This window comes from Panthera uncia, chromosome F1, assembly GCF_023721935.1.
Source record: "Panthera uncia isolate 11264 chromosome F1, Puncia_PCG_1.0, whole genome shotgun sequence".
NCBI classification, from domain to species: Eukaryota; Metazoa; Chordata; class Mammalia; order Carnivora; family Felidae; genus Panthera; species Panthera uncia.
The window spans coordinates 43,178,295-43,199,007 of NC_064813.1; the positions used below are offsets into that span (position 1 = coordinate 43,178,295).

The 20,713-nt window shown below is 53.0% G+C and overlaps 1 protein-coding gene across 4 annotated transcripts in view; it reads left to right on the forward strand.

Annotated features, from left to right (window-relative positions):
• Window positions 1–790: 790 nt before the first annotated feature.
• The window catches only part of IKBKE (inhibitor of nuclear factor kappa B kinase subunit epsilon), a 28,876-nt gene continuing 8,953 nt past the window's right edge, over window positions 791–20,713 (forward strand). For 2 of the 4 annotated variants that reach the window (XR_007458843.1, XM_049634523.1), the window contains exons 1-16: window positions 793–1,025; window positions 1,599–1,688; window positions 3,372–3,490; window positions 4,199–4,339; window positions 4,755–4,884; window positions 6,581–6,762; window positions 10,396–10,556; window positions 11,401–11,511; window positions 11,827–12,006; window positions 12,616–12,812; window positions 13,551–13,615; window positions 13,697–13,788; window positions 13,916–14,002; window positions 17,791–17,866; window positions 17,989–18,101; window positions 19,993–20,069. Coding sequence is in view for 3 of the 4 variants with exons in the window: in XM_049634523.1 (XP_049490480.1) it covers window positions 3,404–3,490; window positions 4,199–4,339; window positions 4,755–4,884; window positions 6,581–6,762; window positions 10,396–10,556; window positions 11,401–11,511; window positions 11,827–12,006; window positions 12,616–12,812; window positions 13,551–13,615; window positions 13,697–13,788; window positions 13,916–14,002; window positions 17,791–17,866; window positions 17,989–18,101; window positions 19,993–20,069 (1,699 nt within the window). In the remaining variant the exon portion in view is untranslated. Of the gene's footprint in view, window positions 1,026–1,598; window positions 1,689–3,371; window positions 3,491–4,198; window positions 4,340–4,754; window positions 4,885–6,580; window positions 6,763–10,395; window positions 10,557–11,400; window positions 11,512–11,826; window positions 12,007–12,615; window positions 12,813–13,550; window positions 13,616–13,696; window positions 13,789–13,915; window positions 14,003–17,790; window positions 17,867–17,988; window positions 18,102–19,992; window positions 20,070–20,713 lie in introns of all 4 variants that reach the window. The other 2 variants (XM_049634526.1, XM_049634524.1) reach the window with 2 other exon arrangements.

Here is a 20,713-nt window from a genome sequence, read left to right on the forward strand (position 1 = left end):
GGTTTTAACCATTTCTTATCCAACTGCCATCTTGGAGTCGACCAGAACGTTGCAGACCTCTCCAGTCTCCTAGGAAATTTGATGGAGGGCATTGAATCTTGACTGGGACATTGACACACCTATGTTCCAGCCCCAGCAGTGTCTGAAGATCGTGGGCAAATTTCCAAAGGTGTGTGGGCTTCAATGCCTTCGAAGTTGGTAAAGCGCTTTCCAGTTTTCCCTGGCATTTGTATACCTATTGTTCCGAGCGAGCAGTCGTCCACACAACCAATGGAGTAAATGTTACTAACCTTGACTGAAGAAACCGGGGAGGGATGTGGGCTGTGCTCGAGGTCACCCTGGAGGGCATAACATGGGTTCCAGTGTTTGCTCTTGGGCCTCTGCAGGCTCACTGGGAAGATGAGTCAGACCCGACTTCTGGAGTGGCTAGGCACAGGTCCTAGACTTCCCTGGGGCTTGGGGGTGTGGGGACTCTGTCTTCCCAGGCTAACTTGCCCAACCGGCTCCGTGGACTCTGGGCCGGGTCCTGGAGCTCCCTGCTCCCGCAAATGGCGCATGCCCAGAGGGCACCCTGCGGCCACCAAAACTGCCCAGCCTCAGTTTCAGGCCTCTCTGTGCCTCAGACTCCGGTCCCGCCACCTCCACTTGGGAGCTCAGAGCATCCTTTCCCCTTCCTGCCGGGGGTGGCTGCAGCCCAGCTGCCTCTGTCCCTTTAAGAGAGAGAAAGAACCAAATCAGGAAGTGTGAGAGAGCAGGGCCGGCTGGCTCGGAGCTGAGCAGTGTCCCCTTGCAGGGAGCTGGAGAGGACACCATCTGCCCCCCCACCCACGCCCCCGCCCTCCCAGCTCCAGGGGTGGGGCAAGGCCCCCCCCCACCCCCGCAGCCGGCCCAGCCTCGGGGGTCCCCGGGGGCCGTGGCCACCAGGATGTTATGCGCACAGCCTGTGGATGACAGTGCGTGCTGAAAGCTCAGTGGGTGCCACGCTCTTCCACAAGCCTGCAAACCACCACCGCAGCTGAGATGGGGTGAGTGTGCCGAGTCCACAGGGGCCACTGGACCGGGGCAGCCGCAGGGCAGCACTCAGTGGAGTGCAGGGGTGCTGCCACATAGCCAGAGGCTCTCCCAGCCCCTTAGCGCCTCCCCGGGTCTCTCTGCCGCTTCTGGGGTCTCCCCGGCAGTGCCCTGCATGCCTCTCTGGCGGTCACCTTTGTAAAGGACTGCTTGGAGTCCAGAGAGAGAGGCAGGGAGGGCTGTGGCATGGGGGAGAGCTGCCATCTGCTTCCCCCGATCCCTTTCTGGGCTCTACTTCCCAACACCGGCCACCCCTGTTCAGCTTCTGCCTCCATACTTTTCTCCTGCCTGGCTCCTGCCGCCTGCCCTCACCCAACCTGGGGTCTTTCTCCCTGACCCAAGTCCCAGGAGTGGGGAGGAAAGTCTCCCGGAGCTGCTGGGGAAATGGACTGGAAACCCCCAGCCCTGTGGGGGAGGGTGACAAACAGGAAAGGGTTAAAGGGCTGGGGCTGGTGGCCTTTGACGGTGGCTGAGAATCACATAGCACCGAGGGGTGCCTCTCATCCGCCCTCCTCTTTCCGGTGTAGCTCGGCTCCTGGACTTGCCACAGACAGTAAACATAACAGACGCTCGCCCCGGAGAGTCTCTGGCTGATCCACAGCGGCCCAGAGCACTGGGTAAGTGCTTTTGGCTGCAGTAGTCCCCAGGAGGATGACCGGACCGACCGAGTGCAGACAGTGGGTGGGGCAATGGGCGCCCAGGCTCCACCACCCACCCTCATTCATCCAACCAACTCCGAAGGACAGCAGCCTTTCCCTGCACCTGAGGGGGGGGGGGTGGGGCGAGTGCACACGCAGCCAACCAGATGCACCACCCATCAGCTCCTAGGCACAGCCCTGGCAGGACCAGGAGCAGAGCCCAGGACGCGCGCCCTTCCAGGGCTCTGCCTTTTGCACAACACTGTGCATTCCCTCGGTCTTCAGCTGCACCTTGCCCCAGTACCAGGGCCCATGTTGGGGACCAGGCCTGGGGAGGATTATGAAGGTAGTGAAATCTGCCACCCACCAGCTCCCCAGACTGGCCCCTTGGCCTTGCTTTTCGTGTGCTCTGTCAGGCTTCACATCCCCAGATCTGCCGGCATCATGATTTTTCCTCAGCCTCCGGGGGTGAGGGGGTAAGGGATTTACCTGATCAATTCATTCAAGCTGATGAGCTATTATATTGTCTCTCTGTATCTCCGTTGCTTTTGCAAAATGCACACACTGGGTACCTTTTCTGAATCTAGGAACTGGCCACTGAGTCTCTTGAAGTAGCCTCTTGCTCAAGGAATTGCATTTTTTAAAAGATTATAGAGAGAAGGCTCAAAGAAAGCTAAGGAACTGTAGGATTCCAGGCATGGTGACCCTAGGGTTGAGAACTGATCAGATGTTACAAGAGGAAGGAACCCTGTCCAGACCAGCCTTATTAGAGAGTATTTAAGTGGTAGTGGCCCTTCTCACGTTCCTTCTCCCAGTCATCCCGTTAAGACCAGACCTGAGCCTATTTTTCAGAGAATTTGAGTTTAATTTCTGAGGCTGCACTCCCTGGCCCCAGTTGCTTTAGAGGAACTGGCCTTGAAAGCACAGGACGGGGGCAAAGATGGGGAATGGAGCTGGAGAGGGTTTCAGATGGTCCCTGGGGCTCCTGAGCCGTTGGATTTGCTGGTCTCTCGCCGCCTCCCCACCCCCTTCCCACACACACATGCGCGCATCCTCACACACACTGCCGGCAGCAGGATGTGTCGTTCCTCTCCAGAGCGGCGCTGACCTGGCCACACTGGCCGCCTGTTAGCTCACAGCAGCAGGAAGTGGTGGGCCCAGGCGAGTGGGTGGAGAAGGGCTCCAGGCTCATGTTGCAATCCTGGAGATTTGTGGTGGTGTGGTTGACGCTGCCTGACCTGGGGCCCTTCCTTCAAGCACTATTTCTGCTTCCTGGGACAATCCCAGGCCTGGATGTCAAAACCCCAGAATTCTCAGTGCCTGGGAGAGGTGACAGAGAAAAAGGTTCGTCTCTGCAGAATGGCCCATCTGGGGAGGTGGTGGGAGAAGATGGGGAGTGAGGACAAGTAGAGTGCCCTGTGGTGGGACAGGCGCAGGCTGAGGGCTGAGGGCTGAGGGCCCCGGGGTGGTGGGGGGGAGGGGGCTGTACTTCTTTTCGGAGAAGTTCCTCTCTGTGCTTCACGTTTCCTCCATCCCCCCCGCCTCCATCGCCCCCGGAATGGCCACACGGAACCCTTTGTGGGATGGTCTTGGGCACAGCCACCCAAGTGGCCACCCCAGTTCAGGAATGGAATGCTCGACCCCTGCATGTTCTTTTTCTAGGCAGAAGACGGCCAGCCAGCCAGGGGCAGGAGATGCAGAGCACTGTCAATTACCTATGGCACACCGACGACCTGCTGGGGCAGGGGGCCACTGCCAGTGTGTACAAGGCCCGAAACAAGGTAGGACACGGCCCTGGCCAGGCCCCCGCATCCGTGAAGTTCTTGGCCCTGTCAGCACCTTGTTGGGCAGCAGGGCAGAGGCCTCTGGACTTTGTCCTACATGCTCTGGAGCCGGGGGACACTACAGCTTTGGCAAGAGGTGTGGGGAGCTGAAAAGGGCTCCTTAGGGATTAGCAGCTTGCGTCAAGCACGTTTTGGGACTGGAGAGAAAGAGAGGAAGACACAAAGCCATCATCCCGGGGAAGTGGCAGCAAATCTAGGAGTAGCAGAGGTGGGAAGTAGGACTTGTTTGGATTTGCCCTGCCTTTGTCGCAGCGCTGTACTGACTGTATGAGACACATGGCACCGTCCTGTCTCAAGAGGTGAAGTCAGACAGAACAGGTTCCAATCCCAGCTCTGCTACCGGCACCAGGGAGTGGTAGCTGCCATTGTGGTTGTTGCCAACAGAAACGGTAATAGTAACAACAGACCATCCCCTGCAGGCTATCTGGTGTGCCAAGCCCTTGTCCCCAACCAGCGCTGGACCTGCTTCATTCCCTCTGGGTTGAGGAAGGAGCTGGGTGGGAGCTGGGAGCCCCCACCCCCAACCAGGCTGCCTTTGCTCATCTCTGGTCTCAGGCAGGTCGGGGGAAGCTACATGGAGGGCTGGGGGCGGGTGTGCTCCCCGGGCAGGGGTGGGACTTACGTTACCCGCTCCCCCCACGGCAGAAATCCGGGGAGCTGGTTGCCGTGAAGGTCTTCAACACCGCCAGCTACCTGCGACCCCGCGAGGTGCAGGTGAGGGAGTTTGACGTCCTGCGAAAGCTGAACCACCAGAACATCGTCAAGCTCTTTGCGGTGGAGGAGACGGTGGGTCCAGTGCTTGGTCAGAGGGAGGTGGTCTTGTCCTTGACCCACACAGGCTGGAAAGACTCAGGTCACAGAATCATGGAGACGTGATCACATGCTTGTCAGCAGGTCAGCCAGAGTGGCAACCTGTAGGGTAGAGTAAGGAATGTGGGGGTGGGATGTGCGGGGAAAGTGAGGGTGGGTGGTAGGGCCTAATCAAAGAGGGCTTCCTGGAAAAGGTAATCTTGGGCTCAGGTGTGTGGGGTCACTGTAAGGCCAAGGAGGGAAGGCCAGGCCAGAAGCTGGGACCTAGAGAAGGGGGGTTTTTGGCTCTAGGCTGAGTCACCCCCTCTTGAGAAAGGTGCTTCCTCACACAGCGATGGAAGGGAACATTTGCCTTCTGCCCCAAGATTCCCTGTCTCCGTCTCACCCACAGGGGGGCAGCCGGCAGAAGGTGCTGGTGATGGAGTACTGCTCTGGTGGGAGCCTGCTGAGCGTGCTCGAAAGCCCCGAGAACGCCTTCGGGCTGCCGGAGGAGGAGTTTCTGGTGGTGCTGCGCTGTGTGGGTGAGCCCCTCCTTGACCCCCCACCGGGAAGTCTCCCCCCTCTTTCCCTCCTCCCCACTCAGACCAGCCCCAGGCCCAGCCCTCAGGGGAAGGCGATGTCCCAGAGGGTCTGGCATTTCTGAAAAAAGTAGCCAAACAGAGAAGACATTCTGTCCCTAAGAGGCTCTCCGTTCACAGACCAGGACAGACTCTGTCCGGTGTCCAGGACAGACACTGATGAATGGACAGAATCCAAGTACAGTACAACTTTGGATTGCGAGTGACCTGTTTTGCGAGTGTTCCGCAAGACAAGCAAACATTTCTAATACATTTTAACTTGATACACGAGCGACATCTTGCAATACGAGTGGCCCGGATGCCAGATGTCACATGATCACAACTGAGCCAATGGTTCTCGAAATTTGCTTGGATATACAAATGCTTTGAATTACAAGCATGTTTCCGGAACGAATTATGCTTGCCAACCCCAACGTTTTTACTATATCTGATTCCTGCTAATCAGCAGTCTAAAACTCTAGACTAAAAACAATTCCTTTTTTTTTTTTTTTTAACATTTATTCATTTTTGAGACAGAGGGAGACAGAGCATGAACGGGGGAAGGTCAGAGAGAGAGGGAGACAAAGAATCTGAAACAGGCTCCAGGCCCTGAGCTGTCAGCACAGGGCCCGACGCGGGGCTGGAACTCACGGACCGTAAGATCATGACCTGAGCCGAAGTCGGACGCCCAACCGACTGAGCCACCCAGGCGCCCCACTAGCCTAAAAACAATTCTTAAAGCAGGTTGTCCACCAAAGTTCATAGCAGTGTTATTCACAACAGCCATGAGAAGAAAACAACCCACACATCATGGACAGATGGATGCACAAACAAAATAGGGTATATACACATAATGGGGTACTACTCAGCCTTAAAAAGGAATGAAATTCTGACACATGCTATATGTGGATGAACCTAGAAGACACTGCTAAGTGAAGTAAGTCACAGTCAAATCCATAGGGACAAAAAGTCAAATGGCATGTGGAGGGGCAGGGGGAGGAATGCAGAGTGATTGTTTAATAGGTAGAGTGTCTATTTGGGACATTGGCAAAGCTGTGGAGATGGACAGTGGTGATGGTCACACAACAGTGTGAATGGACTTAATGCCACGGGGTTTTTACACTTAAAATGATTAAAATGCTAAATTTTATGCTAGGTATATTTTATTACAATTTTTAACTTTTTGAGAGAGGGTGATCAAGGGAGGGCAGAGAGAGAGAGAGAGAGAGGAGGAGACACAGAATCCGAAGCAGGCTCCAGGCTCTGAGCTGTCAGCACAGAGCCCAACACAGGGCTCGAACCCATGAGTTGTGAGATCATGACCTGAGCCAAAGTCAGACACTTAACCGACTGAGCCACCCAGGTGCCCCTATTACAATTTTTAAAAATAAATCAGACAAGAAGGGGGATGCCATCTTTGGGGAGGCAGAGACACCATCCTTCTTAATTTCTTAGGGAATCCCAGTGGAACCTCAACACCCGTGTCTTTGGGCTCCCCTCCTTTGCCCTGTGCCCATGTCTGTCCTCCTGCTTTTCCTGTGGCTCTGTCAGCCCATGCGAACTCTCTATCTGGACCCAAGGGTGTCCTTTCCCCCAAAAGAAGCCCCACACACTGAGCTGTTCCTGGCCAGAGAGCTAGCAGCCCTCCCTCCGTCCCCAGTGGCCGGCATGAACCACCTGCGGGAAAACAGCATTGTCCACCGTGACATCAAGCCTGGAAACATCATGCGCCTCATGGGGGAGGAGGGGCAGAGCATCTATAAGTTGACGGACTTCGGGGCCGCCCGGGAGCTGGATGACGATGAGAAGTTTGTCTCTGTCTATGGCACTGAGGAGTACCTGGTGAGTCGGGTGTTGAATAGGGGCTCTGTTCAATCCCCCTGTGTGGGGCAGGGTATCTGTCACCCCTGCACCCCAACCAGAAGAATTTATTCTGTTCTCTAAGATGGAAAAGGTGATGCTGTACCCTGCCTGGGCCTCCCTGCCCAAGTGTCCCTGCCCGGGCCCCTCTGGCCGGGCCCCCCTGCCCCAGGCCTCCCTTGTGCAATTAGTTCCTTGATGTGATCCTCACCTAGGATGGGGCACTACTGATCACCACTTTCCCCAGGACAGAGAGTGGGCACATGGAAATGCTCTGGATGGGCTAACTCCACACCAATGTGGGTTTTTTTTTTTGTTTAAGTTTATTTATTTATTTATTTATTTATTCATTCAATATATGGAATTTATTGTCAAATTGGTTTCCATACAACACCCAGTGCTCATCCCAAAAGGTGCCCTCCTCAATACCCATCACCCACCCTCCCCTCCCTCCCACCCCCCATCAACCCTCAGTTTGTTCTCAGTTTTTAACAGTCTCTTATGCTTTGGCTCTCTCCCACTCTAACCTCTTTTTTTTTTTTTTTCCTTCCCCTCCCCCATGGGTTTCTGTTAAGTTTCTCAGGATCCACGTAAGAGTGAAAACATATGGTATCTGTCTTTCTCTGTATGACTTACTTCACTTAGCATCACACTCTCCAGTTCCATCCACGTTGCTACAAAGGGCCATATTTTGTTCTTTCTCATTGCCATGTAGTACTCCATTGTGTATATAAACCACAATTTCTTTATCCATTCATCAGTTGATGGACATTTAGGCTCTTTCCACAATTTGGCTATTGTTGAGAGTGCTGTTATAAACATTGGGGTACAAGTGCCCCTATGCATCAGTACTCCTGTATGCCTTGGGTAAATTCCTAGCAGTGCTATTGCTGGGTCATAGGGTAGGTCTATTTTTAATTTTCTGAGGAACCTCCACACTGTTTTCCAGAGTGACTGCACCAATTTGCATTCCCACCAACAGTGCAAGAGGGTTCCCGTTTCTCCACATCCTCTCCAGCATCTATAGTCTCCTGAGTTGTTCATTTTGGCCAGTCTGACTGGCGTGAGGTGATATCTGAGTGTGGTTTTCATTTGTATTTCCCTGATAAGGAGCAACGTTGAGCATTGTTTCATGTGCCTGTTGGCCATCCGGATGTCTTCTTGAGAGAAGTGTCTATTCATGTTTTCTGCCCATTTCTTCACTGGGTTATTTGTTTTTCGGGTGTGGAGTTTGGTGAGCTCTTTATAGATTTTGAATACTAGCCCTTTGTCTGATATGTCATTTGCAAATATCTTTTCCCATTCCGTCGGTTGCCTTTTAGTTTTGTTGGTTGTTTCCTTTGCTGTGCAGAAGCTTTTTATCTTCACAAGGTCCCAGTAATTCATTTTTGCTTTTAATTCCCTTGCCTTTGGGGATGTGTCGAGTAAGAGATTGCTACGGCTGAGGTCAGAGAGGTCTTTTCCTGCTTTCTCCTCTAGGGTTTTGATGGTTTCCTGTCTCACATTCAGGTCCTTTATCCATTTTGAGTTTATTTTTGTGAATGGTGTAAGAAAGTGGTCTAGTTTCAACCTTCTGCATGTTGCTGTCCAGTTCTCCCAGCACCATTTGTTAAAGAGACTGTCTTTTTTCCATTGGATGTTCTTTCCTGCTTTGTCAAAGATTAGTTGGCCATACGTTTGTGGGTCTAGTTCTGGGGTCTATTCTATTCCATTGGTCTATTTGTCTGTTTTTGTGCCAATACCATGCTGTCTTGATGATGACAGCTTTGTAGTAGAGGCTAAAGTCTGGGATCGTGATGCCTCCTGCTTTGGTCTTCTTCAAAATTACTTTGGCTATTCGGGGCCTTTTGTGGTTCCATATGAATTTTAGGATGGCTTGTTCTAGTTTCGAGAAGAATGCTGGTGCAATTTTGATTGGGATTGCATTGAATGTGTAGATAGCTTTGGGTAGTATTGACATTTTGACAATATTTATTCTTCCAATCCATGAGCAGGGAATGTCTTTCCATTTCTTTATATCTTCTTCAATTACCTTCATAAGCTTTCTATAGTTTTCAGCATACAGATCTTTTACATCTTTGGTTAGATTTATTCCTAAGTATTTTATGCTTCTTGGTGCAATTGTGAATGGGATCAGTTTCTTTATTTGTCTTTCTGTTGCTTCATTGTTAGTGTATAAGAATGCAACTGACTTCTGTACATTGATTTTGTATCCTGCAACTTTGCTGAATTCATGTATCAGTTCTAGCAGACTTTTGGTGGAGTCTATCGGATTTTCCATGTATAGTATCATGTCATCTGCAAAAAGCGAAAGCTTGACTTCATCTTTGCCAATTTTGATGCCTTTGATTTCCTTTTGTTGTCTGATTACTGATGCTAGAACTTCCAACACTATGTTAAACAACAGCGGTGAGAATGGGCATCCCTGTCGTATTCCTGATCTCAGGGAAAAAGCTCTCAATTTTTCTCCATTGAGGATGATGTTAGCTGTGGGCTTTTCATAAATGGCTCTTGTGATGTTTAAGTATGTTCCTTCTATCCCGACTTTCTCAAGGGTTTTTATTAAGAAAGGGTGCTGAATTTTGTCAAAGGCCTTTTCTGCATCGATTGACAGGATCATATGGTTCTTATCTTTTCTTTTATTAATGTGATGTATCATGTTGATTGATTTGTAAATGTTGAACCAGCCCTGCATCCCAGGAATGAATCCCACTTGATCATGGTGAATAATTCTTTTTATGTGCTGTTGAATTCGATTTGCTAGTATCTTATTGAGAATTTTTGCATCCATATTCATCAGGGATATTGGCCTGTAGTTCTCTTTTTTTACTGGGTCTCTGTCTGGTTTAGGAATCAAAGTAATACTGGCTTCCTAGAATGAGTCTGGAAGTTTTCCTTCCCTTTCTATTTCTTGGAATAGCTTGAGAAGGATAGGTATTATCTCTGCTTTAAACGTCTGGTAGAACTCCCCTGGGAAGCCATCTGGTGCTGGACTCTTATTTGTTGGGAGATTTTTGATAACCGATTCAATTTCTTCGTTGGTTATGGGTCTGTTCAAGCTTTCTATTTCCTCCTGATTGAGTTTTGGAAGGGTGTGGGTGTTTAGGAATTTGTCCATTTCTTCCAGGTTGTCCAATTTTTTGGCATATAATTTTTCATAGTATTCCCTGATAATTGTTTGTATCTCTGAGGGATTGGTTGTAATAATTCCATTTTCATTCATGATTTTATCTATTTGGGTCATCTCCCTTTTCTTTTTGAGAAGCCTGGCTAGAGGTTTGTCAATTTTGTTTATTTTTTCAAAAAACCAACTCTTGGTTTCATTGATCTTATTTATTTATTTTGAGAGAGAGAATCCCAAGCAGGCTCCAGTGTCAGTGCAGAGCCCGATGTAGGCCTTGAACTCATGAACCGTGAGATCATAACCTGAGCCGAAACCAAGAATTGGATGCTTAACTAACTGAGTCACCCAGGTGCCCCCATACCCATTTTTGAAATGACAAAGGAGATGGTTCTGATAGTTTCCAAAGGTGGTGGAAGGAGGTCTGATGGATGGGGCTCCGGCCCTTGCCCACCCACGTCTCCGTGGCTGCCTTCTCGTTCTCCCTTTCACAGCACCCTGACATGTATGAACGGGCAGTGCTTCGCAAGCCCCAGCAGAAGACATTTGGGGTGACCGTGGATCTCTGGAGCATTGGGGTAACCCTGTACCACGCAGCCACCGGCAGCCTGCCCTTTGTCCCCTTCGGTGGACCACGGCGCAACAAGGAGATGATGTACGGTGGGCCACGGGCAGGGAATGAGAAGGGACGGGCCCTGGACCTTCCTCCATTGGTCCCTGCTGTATCTCCTACTCCACCTCTCACTCTGTGGTCCTCCTCTGGGCCACCCCCACCCAGACTCCTTTCCGATCCTCTGTTACCAGCCTATGAAACAGGAAGCTGAGCCCTGCCCTGACTGATGGGAGATGATCACGGTCCCTCATCTTAGCTCAGTGCTTCCCTTTAGCCTCCCTCCACGCGTGGCTCCCCATCTCAGCAGAGGCTCCAAAGCTTGTGGAACCTGCCAGGGGCAAAGGTGGGGCAAGGACCCAGGCCCCGATCCCTTGTGGGAGGCCTTCCCAGGTTTCCTGCCGGCTGCTCCAGAAGTAGCTGGAGTCGGTGGCTGCTCCCACTGAGGGCACTGCTCAGAGCAGAAGAGGTTTAAGGTAGATTCGTGGGAAGGTCGAAACACCCACCCTCAGCTCAGGGGTCCAGCTGTGTGGAACCTGGATTAGGTCAGGGCAAGGGGAAGGAGATCGACAGGCGGGGGCTGTCAGGGAAGGCGGGACTTTGAAGGGAGGGGAGGGTCTGTGGAGCACAGCGAGGACAGAGGTGCCCAGGCCGGCCAGACCGGGGGATGTGCAGTAAGGGGGTGGAGGAAGTGGACAATGGAAAGGGGCAGAGAGCCTGACTGGGAATCTTGTTGGCTGAGGGCCAGGACTCTCAAATTCCGTTTCCAAGCTAATTCGGAGTGGCTGACTGATGGGAACCAACGCTCCGAGCCCCCCATGCTGAGTTTGCCGTCCCGTGAAGTGTGATGGGCCAGGAGCCCCGCTGACCTGGTCCCGCCTCGCCCCAGGTACCGGATCACCACGGAGAAGCCGGCCGGGGCCATCGCAGGCACTCAGAGGCGGGAGAACGGGCCCCTGGAGTGGAGTTACACCCTCCCCGTCACCTGCCGGCTGTCCATGTGAGTGGGGCCCTGCAGGAGGGGCAGACAGACTGGAGTCTGGGCTGGTGTCACCTACCCCTGCTGAGAGTCCCGCCCTACCTCGGAGGCCCCTGGCATGCAGTCAGCTGGGGCATACGACTTTCCCTTTCCGCCTCACTGTTTCCATCCTGATGCCGGAATGGGTTCTTCCAGCTCTTCCTCCCCATCCCACCCTGCCCCACCGCCTTGGTCCTAGCTCTTGGGGACATTCTCAGGGGATGCCCTATTACCTACTCCAAGAGGACAAGTCTGGGACCTGGGCCCTCCTGACGGTCTCCGTGTCCTGGGGCACAGGGGGCTGCAGAGCCAGCTGGTGCCCATCCTGGCCAACATCCTGGAGGCGGAGCAGGCCAAGTGCTGGGGCTTCGACCAGTTCTTTGCGGAGACCAGTGACATCCTGCAGCGAGTTGTTGTCCATGTCTTCTCCCTGTCCCAGGCGGTCCTGCACCACGTCTACATCCACGCCCACAACACGTGAGTAAGCAACGGAGGCCCGAGAACCTTCTCTACCCAAGCAGAAGAGTGTATCCCAGGCGGCACTGTGTGGGCTATTTAGATAGGAGAGCTTCTGGGTCCAATCCTAGTTTGGAGAATACTAGTTCCACAAAGTTGAAGTAAAACGGTTCTTCCTTGCTGTTAGACTCCACAGATTCAGCAATCTCTACGATGGTAATGTGCATTAGAAATCTGAGGGGTACCTGTGTGCATGTGTGCATGCGCGTGTGCGTGTGTTGGCAATGTGTTTTCCAAAAGTACTGCTCATTGAACCCTTTATTTCTGGAGCATTTTATAGGACTAGGTGGATTTTACTGGGAGGGTTACAGGAAAGGGGTGTAAAGGTAGAGGCTGGGTATTGGAGCTCCTGTGTTCTGTTCCCACTGTCTCCATCCACCCTAAGACATGAGCTCCAACCTTTGTCTCTCCACCCTTGATAAGAGAGGAAGTCACCCGGTCCCTCCCTTTGAAAAGCTGACCTTCTCCATGGATAAGGACTTAGCTGGGGTTTGGGTCCCCTGGACCCCTACCCTGACTACTGACACTTCCTACCCTCCCCCTTTCCCCCTAACTCCCTTGTGTGTTTAGGGTAGCCATCTTTCTGGAAGCCGTGTACAAGCAGACCAGTGTGGCCCCCCAGCATCAGGAGTACCTCTTTGAGGGTCACGTCTGTGTCCTTGAGCCCAGCCTCTCAGCGCAGCACATTGCCCACACGACAGCAAGCAGCCCCCTGACCCTATTCAGCATGGCCAGCGAGACCCCCAAGGGGCTGGCCTTCAGGGACCGTGAGTAGGGCCACTCAGGCTGGCTCTTCTTTGCTACGAGGGGCAGGGGTTTACGATCCAAGGTATCGATTAATGTTTCTGTGGGTGTTTCCTTGCACCCAAAGGGTGCAGAAGGCAGATTTGGCCTCTAATTCTACACCATGTGACTAAAATGCCATGTGACTCAGGCAGGTGGCTTGACCTCCCTCCCTGGGCTTCGCAGTGGCCACGGAGCTGTGAAAGAAACTTCAGTCGAAACAGGGGGATCTGGATTTAATACGTTTCCACAATCTCTGTAGTCGGTGGGAAGGCCTCAGATAGTTTGGGTTGGAGGAAGCAGGAGTCCAAGGTGATGGAGAGAAGGAAAGGTGGTCAGGGGCCCAGAGCTTTGTCTTCCAAGTTCTAGAAAAAGTATCATTCCTTCTCATTTGAATGATGCCGGTCCCATCCTCCTCAGGGTCTCCAATGCTGGAAAGGAGAATTAACCTTGAGACTCCTGGGCATGAGGGTGGTTTTAGCCCATCTGGGACCTTGGATGTAAGGCTGCAGTTCTCCAAAGAGGACACAAGGGGGCAGTGAGAGACTGCACTTGTAAAGGAGCACATAAAGTGCATTTATTCAGGGTTGGGGGGGGCGGTGCTCTGTGTGAGGTGGGAAGCTAGAGAGGGAAGAGGGGGTGGGGGTGGATGTGCCTGGTGAATGAGGAAAGAGGAACTTAGGATTCGTCCAGACCCCCTCAGACAGGGCCTTTGTCTGCAGCCGCTCAGGACATCCCCAAGTTCTTCCCCAAAGTGGATCTGCAGGCGGATTACAGCACTGCCAAGGTGAGAGGCAGCCCGGGGGGCAGGGAGGGGTGGCGCAGGGGGTCGGGTGGGAAACCTACCGCTGCCTCCTGTGTGTTTCAGAGCGTGCTGGGCGCTGGCTACCAGGCCCTGTGGCTGGCGCGGGCCCTGCTGGCCGGGCAGGAACTAATGCTTCGGGGGCTGTACTGGTTCGTGTAAGTACCCCGAGGGTGGATGGGGAGGGCAAAGCGGGCGAGCCTCATGGTCCGGGGGTCATTCCCGCGGGTGCCGTGCTCTCGGTCCCCGGGGAGAACAGAGCTCTGACTCAGCACCCCTCGGCAGGGAGATGCTCCAGGCCACATGCAGGCGGACGCTGGAGGTCACGCGGATGGCCCTCCTGTTCCTCAGCAGCAGCCTGGGCACCGAGAGGTGGGTGTCCTACCCAGGGCAGGGTGGGCTGATGCAGGTGTGAGCCTGGCTCGGACCCCTCAGCCCTTCTCTATCTGCCTGCTCTTCACCCCCAATATTTCCAACAACGCCCCTCGCCTCCCCACACCCAGAGCTCTTGCCCTCCCTGCCATCCAGGCGTGCAGGGGCCACTCCTGCCCTGTCCCTCATCCCCCACCCTGCTAGGTGACTGTGCATGCCTCCCCTGCTACCCAGACACTGCAGGGGGTGGGAGGAAGGGCCGATGGGGGCACTGCTTCAGCAGGTTCCAAGCCCCAGAGCAGCACGGCATCCCCCTGGACCTGACAGAGCTGGGATCGGGTGGTCTCATCCTCCACATTCTTCCTACTGTCTCTGTCCTCACCTTCTTCATCTCCCCCGGCCCTGCCTTGGGGCCCCATGCCCACCACTCCTCGGACTTGGGCTAATTAGGGGTGATGGGCCAGATGTGAGGAGACTGGGAAGAAGGGGAGGAGGGAACCAAGCTGAAGAGTCTGGAGATGAGAAGCAGGAGGACTCCAATGGCCGGAGCACTTCCGAGCCGTGGGCACAGCCCCCCGAATCTTGGAAGGCATGGGGGCTATGGTACAGTTGAGAGAAGGGGGCTCTGCAGGCCAGGAAAGCCTTCCCCACCAGAAGGAAACACGTAATGACCAAGGAGCAGAAACTGCGTGAACATGCCTGATATCCCCACCCCTCACACCCCCTGGCCCTTATCCTCAGGAAGGTCCCGGGAGTTTCCCAGCAGTGGGTTGACTCACCGCTCCCTTGCTTGGCAGCAGCAATGCTGATGATGGGGCGGATAGGGTGGTAGTGGTGCGGGAGGAGGCAGAGGAGAGTCTCCAGATGTCAGGAACAGAGTCCCTGGCCTGGCTGGTAGAGATAAGGGGCTGCAGGGGCACCAGCACTGCTCCTCAAAGCTCTGTCCAGAGCACAGAAAGGGGGTCCAGGGATAGATGTGGCCCCATGCACAGAGGGGCCCACATTCCCCTGCAGGAGGTAGCTCTTCCCAGGTGATAGGATGGTTGGGTAAAGAAAGACTAGATATGGGGAAAGGCAATCGTGGAGGCCTTCCTGGAAGAGGTAAAGCTTTTAAGGCCAGAGTGAAAGAGAATACCTTGAGTTGGGAGGTCCTGTGCAGGGACAGAAAAGGGGGTTGTGACTGAAGAGACGGGGGAAGGGATGCTGGTGATGTTTGTTGAAGCCATAGTCAAAATGGGAAAAAAATGGAAAATATCCCAGAGTGAAGGTAGAGCAGGGTGGAGGAGTGGAAAGGAGAGGAGAGAATGCATGGAGGTCCTAGAAGGTCCAGTTGGCAGATTGGACCCCAATAAAATGGCCAGTGGAGGTCTATTGTAGGTTCTTGAACAGGAAAGAAGTGTGTAGAGAAAGTATTTACGGTATTTGTCTGCCCACTTGCCCTGGACTATGAGGACTGTGGAGAAGGGACAGCCCAGCCCTGGGCCTGGAGTCCCGGGTCTGCTGGCTGCCGTTTTTCCCATTCTGGCTGCAAGGGCCCTTGGAGGCCTGGTGTGTCTAGAGAAGTCAGGCTCAGGAGTGCCTGCTTCATATCTCAGCCTCCCACCAAGGAGGAGTACAGACAGCGGGAAGATCACTGAGCAGAGAGTCAGAGGGCCAGTCCACGCTCTTCACTAGGGACCTCAGGCCACAGTTATCTCTCCCCACCTGAGCCACTATTACCCCTTTTTCAAAATGAGAGAACTGAATGATCTCTGAGGCCTCCTGCCTCTGATGCTTTGTGATCCCATTCTTTTTTGAACATCCTTCGACCTGTCGGTTCTGGAGTCTGGGGTACTTTAACAAGCACCAGGCATAAAGTGGCTGCCATTGCCCAGCCTGGTTGCTCACCTCTCCCACAGCACACTCCTCCTGCCTCGGGCTCCCCAGGACGGGCTTTCGAAGCCAGGCTCCTTTGGCAGAGTGTCATTGCCTGTGTCCCGAAGCTCCCTGGTCGTCTTTGGCAGCCGCTGCCATGCCGTGGCCCCGTTCAGGCAGCCAGGACTTGCTCCGGGAGCCCCAGTGCTTCCCCCACGCCCACCACCAAAAATGTGTGTCCATGCTCTCTAGCCAAGAGCTCTAGCTCTGAGGTCCTGTTTGATGCCCACAAACACTCTACTGGGCAGCAGGAAGGAGATTTATCTCCCCATTATGTGCATGAAGAACCTGAGTCTTGGAGAGCTGCAGTGACTGAGCCCAGATCATGCAAGACAGGCAAGGTGGCACCTACGAGTAGCACTCAGACCCGTCTGCCCTGACTCCTTGCCCAGCTGGACCAGGTCGGGCTCCTCCTCTTCTGCCAGCAATTATTCCACACCCTGAAATCCATTTGTACATTCACTAATTCATTCAACAACCACGTATTGAGGAACCATTGTGTGCTGAGCACTTTGCCCCGCACTGGAGATACAATGGTGAACAAAGTGGGCGGCACCGCCACCCTCATGAGGCTTCCGCGTCATTCCTAATTCTCTCCCCTCTGATTTCCGTACCCCCCCACTCCCAAGCCAAAGCACAGGATTCTTTTCCCCTGAGCGTTATCGTGATCGAAATAGTATATGCTAATTGTAGAAAGTTGGAGAATACAGATAAGCAAGCATGAAATAAAAGTGCTATGTCCTATCGCCCAGGGCTAGGCTGTCACACATGAGTAGTGCACGTCCTTCTAGGTAGTTTTCTACTCTATGTGTTTAAAGTATATATATTCACCAACATGAGATTTTATAGTATTTGCTCTTCTAGAACCTGCTTTTCTCAGCTAATGAACTCTCTAACCCCATGCCAATACATTTTCATCTCATCTAAAGCCATCTATAATCAACGTTCCCTAAGTAGCCCCTGCTTTACTTTTCTAGCTGGTTTTGTCCAAACCAGGATCCAATCCAAGACCACACTTTGTGTTTGTTATGCTCCTTAAATCTATTTTCATCAAGACAGACTGCCTCTCCCCTCCCCCTTCATGACACCAGCATGTTGGAGGGAAAACACCCATTGTCCCACTCTCTGGACTTGCCTAGTGCTTCCTCTCGATACCCTTTGGTTTTTTCCCTCTTTCCCAGCATTTTATATAAACTGAGAGTTCTGAAGCCTGGATGGACTCAAGTTGAACATTTTTTTGCCGAAATACGTCCTAGTGACACTGAACACACTTCATATCTTCCCCTCGTTGGGTGGGGACAGGCTAATTCCTCTATTGTGTGGTCACATTTTCCCTGTGAAAGAACCAGTGTGCTGTTACTTTGGCAGAACACAAGTGTCCGTGCCTTAATCATGAGTCATTTGTTTTAACACCATCCCCAAACAAATAATTTCACTGGGGGCAACACGATGCTAATACCAGGTCCTGGAATACTGTTGGCTAGTATTCTATGCAATCTAGCTTCCCCTTATTAGTAAGCTATCGGTTATCATGAAATACAGTATCTACTGGGAAGAAAATTCAGTTTTTCCTTTAGTTGTAAATATTCCTAGTAAGGAGTTCATTAACAGTCGCTTTGCTTCATGGACTCTGAATTTTCATAGATTCACGTTGTTTCCGTCCACCTCAATCTTGATTCTTTGCAGTGCTCAGCAACGGTACGACTTTGGTGAGTAGGGGCCTCTTGAAGTCGGTTCCTCTGATCCGACCACAAAACTCCCCACATACCCCAGAAGCCAGCAAGGCTGCCCCAAAGATGTCATACTCAGCATGCGGTCACGGAGCTCTGCCTCCCAATCCCCCAGACATGTCCTTTCTCTGTCCTTCCCTGGAGGTTCAGCAGTGTGGCTGGGATGCCTGAAATGCAGGAACTGAAGAGAGTCACAGAGCTGAGGTCCAAGCTGCGGGCTGTGAGTGAGGCCGGGGGGTGGGTGGACTGTCAAGCGCAGAGTTGGGGGGGAAGTCAGGCTGCCACCAGCACCCCAAGCTGAGGACCCTCTGGGGGTCTGCCCTTTGTTTTCTTGTCCTCCAGTTGGCTGAGGCCCTCTCCAGATATGCCCACGATATCACAGAGACCCAGATGAGCCTAAGCAACCTGAGCTCTGAGCTGATGAAGAACCGGGATCAGGTACATGCGGACAGAAGGTCTGTGGGATTTTCCTTTCTGGTTGGGTGGGGGTGGGGGCAGGGGTGCACAGCTCAGAAGGTCCAGTAGCCTTTTTAGGAACCAATCCGCTTTCTCCCTTATCTCAGCAAGGGTGCTGGGGCATGGGGTAGTGGCGTGGGATCCAAGAATGTGCAAGACCGTCCCCTGAGACTGGCCAGAAGTAGAAAAGGATCTGGGGTCCCACACCCCTCTGGGAGTTCAGAGAGCAAATTAGAAATCCTCGCAGGTGCACTGGGTCTAAATAAAAGAATAATTTTGTTCCATTTCTATTGTGAACCCTTGCTCTGCTCATTCCCTGGGTTGGCGCTCCTATTTGTAGCGTCTCATTTAATCCTCAAAATAACAATACCGCTAGCACGCTGCTTTGGTAGATGTGGAAGCTCACTCAGGGAGGTTAATGTGCCCTGGGTCACAGCCGGTCAATGACACGTGATGGTGGTGGCATCCTCAGCTCAGGTTTGCCTACCTCCAGACCCATGGTCTCGGCCTACACCAGGGACTTACAGCCTCTACAGCCTCATTCTGTCTTTCAACAAACGTGAAAATGCCCCGCCCCCCCCCCTCCCCCCCCCCCCCCCTCCACCTAGCAGCCTGGTGCATGTGGCTCCGCCCTGATCAGTCACTCAGTGCCTACACGGATCCGGATCCGTAACCCAGGCCCTCAATTCCAAAATCAACGAGTTCTGAAAGCCGTAGGGTTTGTTTTGTTTGGGTTTGTTTTGGTTTGTTTTGGTTGCAAAACCTGACCTCAGCTGGCATGAGTCTCTTTTATCCCACCTACACTGAGCATTCTTACAGTTCTCTGAACTTGGGGTGTATCTCACAAGGGATGCTGAACCAGGCCTCACTCGGGTTCTTCCACAATACAGCCTATGTAACTGAATTACCTTTCTAAAATCAGAAGACCGTATCTAGCCCGAGTCTTTTGGCTAAAAACTGGTGGTGAGGTCTTGTTCACCCCAGGTTCTCCAAAGGGCAGGTGACCCACAGAGCCCTGGGAACCCGCTTGGGCCCTGCCCAGAGTCCAGCTCCAGAAATAGCTGAGATGGGGTCACTGGGAGGGACTTCGGGAAGGAAGTGGAGCTAAACAGGCCTGAGGGTGAGGAAGAGCACCTCTCCCCCCACAACACACACACACACACACACACATACAAACAAAGTGTTTGTATCCAGCCTGAAAGGGGGAAGGAAGAAACAATAATGACCTTAAGCCCTAGGAGGTGAAGGTCCTTGGGAGGTCATCTCCCTCATTCCCCTGCCTCCAGGCAAGACTGAGGACCCTTGGATTCATTCTCGTTTTAGACAGGGATTGTTGATTCATTATTTAAGCACCTTCTGTGTGCCAGGCGTTGAATATACCAAGAGGGCAATGTTTCTATTCTTCCCAGGCAACCAGAAGAGAGATTTCTGCTCCTCTCCCATCTACCCCAGGCACTGCCAGGCTCTCAGGCTCTCAGGGTCCTTCCTGGATTCTGTTCTCAAGCCTTCTAGTATAGCAAAGGCCATTCCGTGGCCTGTCCCCTTGGCTTTTTGTCTATCTTATGTCTTACTCAATACCTTGTGTGCGTATGTGCGTGCGTGTGTGTGTGTGTGTGTGAGAGAGAGAGAGAGAGAAAGAGAAGGAATAAGCGTGGGAATGAGAGGTGGCTGGCCGTCCCCAAGGCACTTCAAACAAGCTTAGGGACAGGAAAGTCACTCTCATTTCCAGACTAGACCCCAAAACTGTGGCAATGAGGCTCCTTCCCCAGGCAGGCAGCTCCTCCGCTATCCCAGGCCCCCGCCCCCCACCGGCCATGCCAACTGCTCCCTGACCCTTTCCTCTGTGCTGTTGGATTCTCCCATTGCCTGGTCCCTGTCTCCTGCCCACAGCATCCAGCAGATTCAGTGCTGTTTGGACAAGATGAACCTCATCTACAAACAGTTCAAGAAATCCAGAATGAGGCCAGGTGAGCCAAGGGGAGAGAGAACTCCTCCCTGCTCTCTCTCTTCTCTCCCATCTCTCCCTCTTCCTTCCTTCCCTCTGCTTATCCGGCTCTCTCTCAATACAGCACCGGTGTTGCCACTGGAGGCCCCTATGTGGATGGTGCATGAGAGGCCAGCCGGGGTGCAGCTGGTCTAGGCCGTGTCCCTCTGTGAACTGAGGGACGTGAAGCCTGTACCTATTGCCATGTAAGAGGCTTAGATGCCATGGGTGGGGGACTCAGCTGGCTGGAGCCTGGCTGCTATGGGAGAGGTGGCCTTTGAAAGAGACCCCTCACTTCTGCAGGGCACTTTACAGTTTAAGGAATGTTTCCCTACCTGCTGTGTCTTTGGCTCATTAAAACAGCCAGGTTTCCCAGATAAGGGAGGATCTGAAGAAATGTCGTGTAGTCACTGGGCCAACTACTTAGCCTGTGTTATCTACTCATCTGAACAAAGACCCTCTGGGTGGGGGCAGCTCATTTACAGGCTCAGGGATGGGCAGCTGCTTGCCCAAGGTGACTGCCATCACGGGACAGGGTAAGATGGAACCTAGGGGAGGGTTGTGGACCTGGGGGCCTGGGAGACCTCAGCTGACTCTTGGGTTTAGGGGACTAACACACCAGGAGCC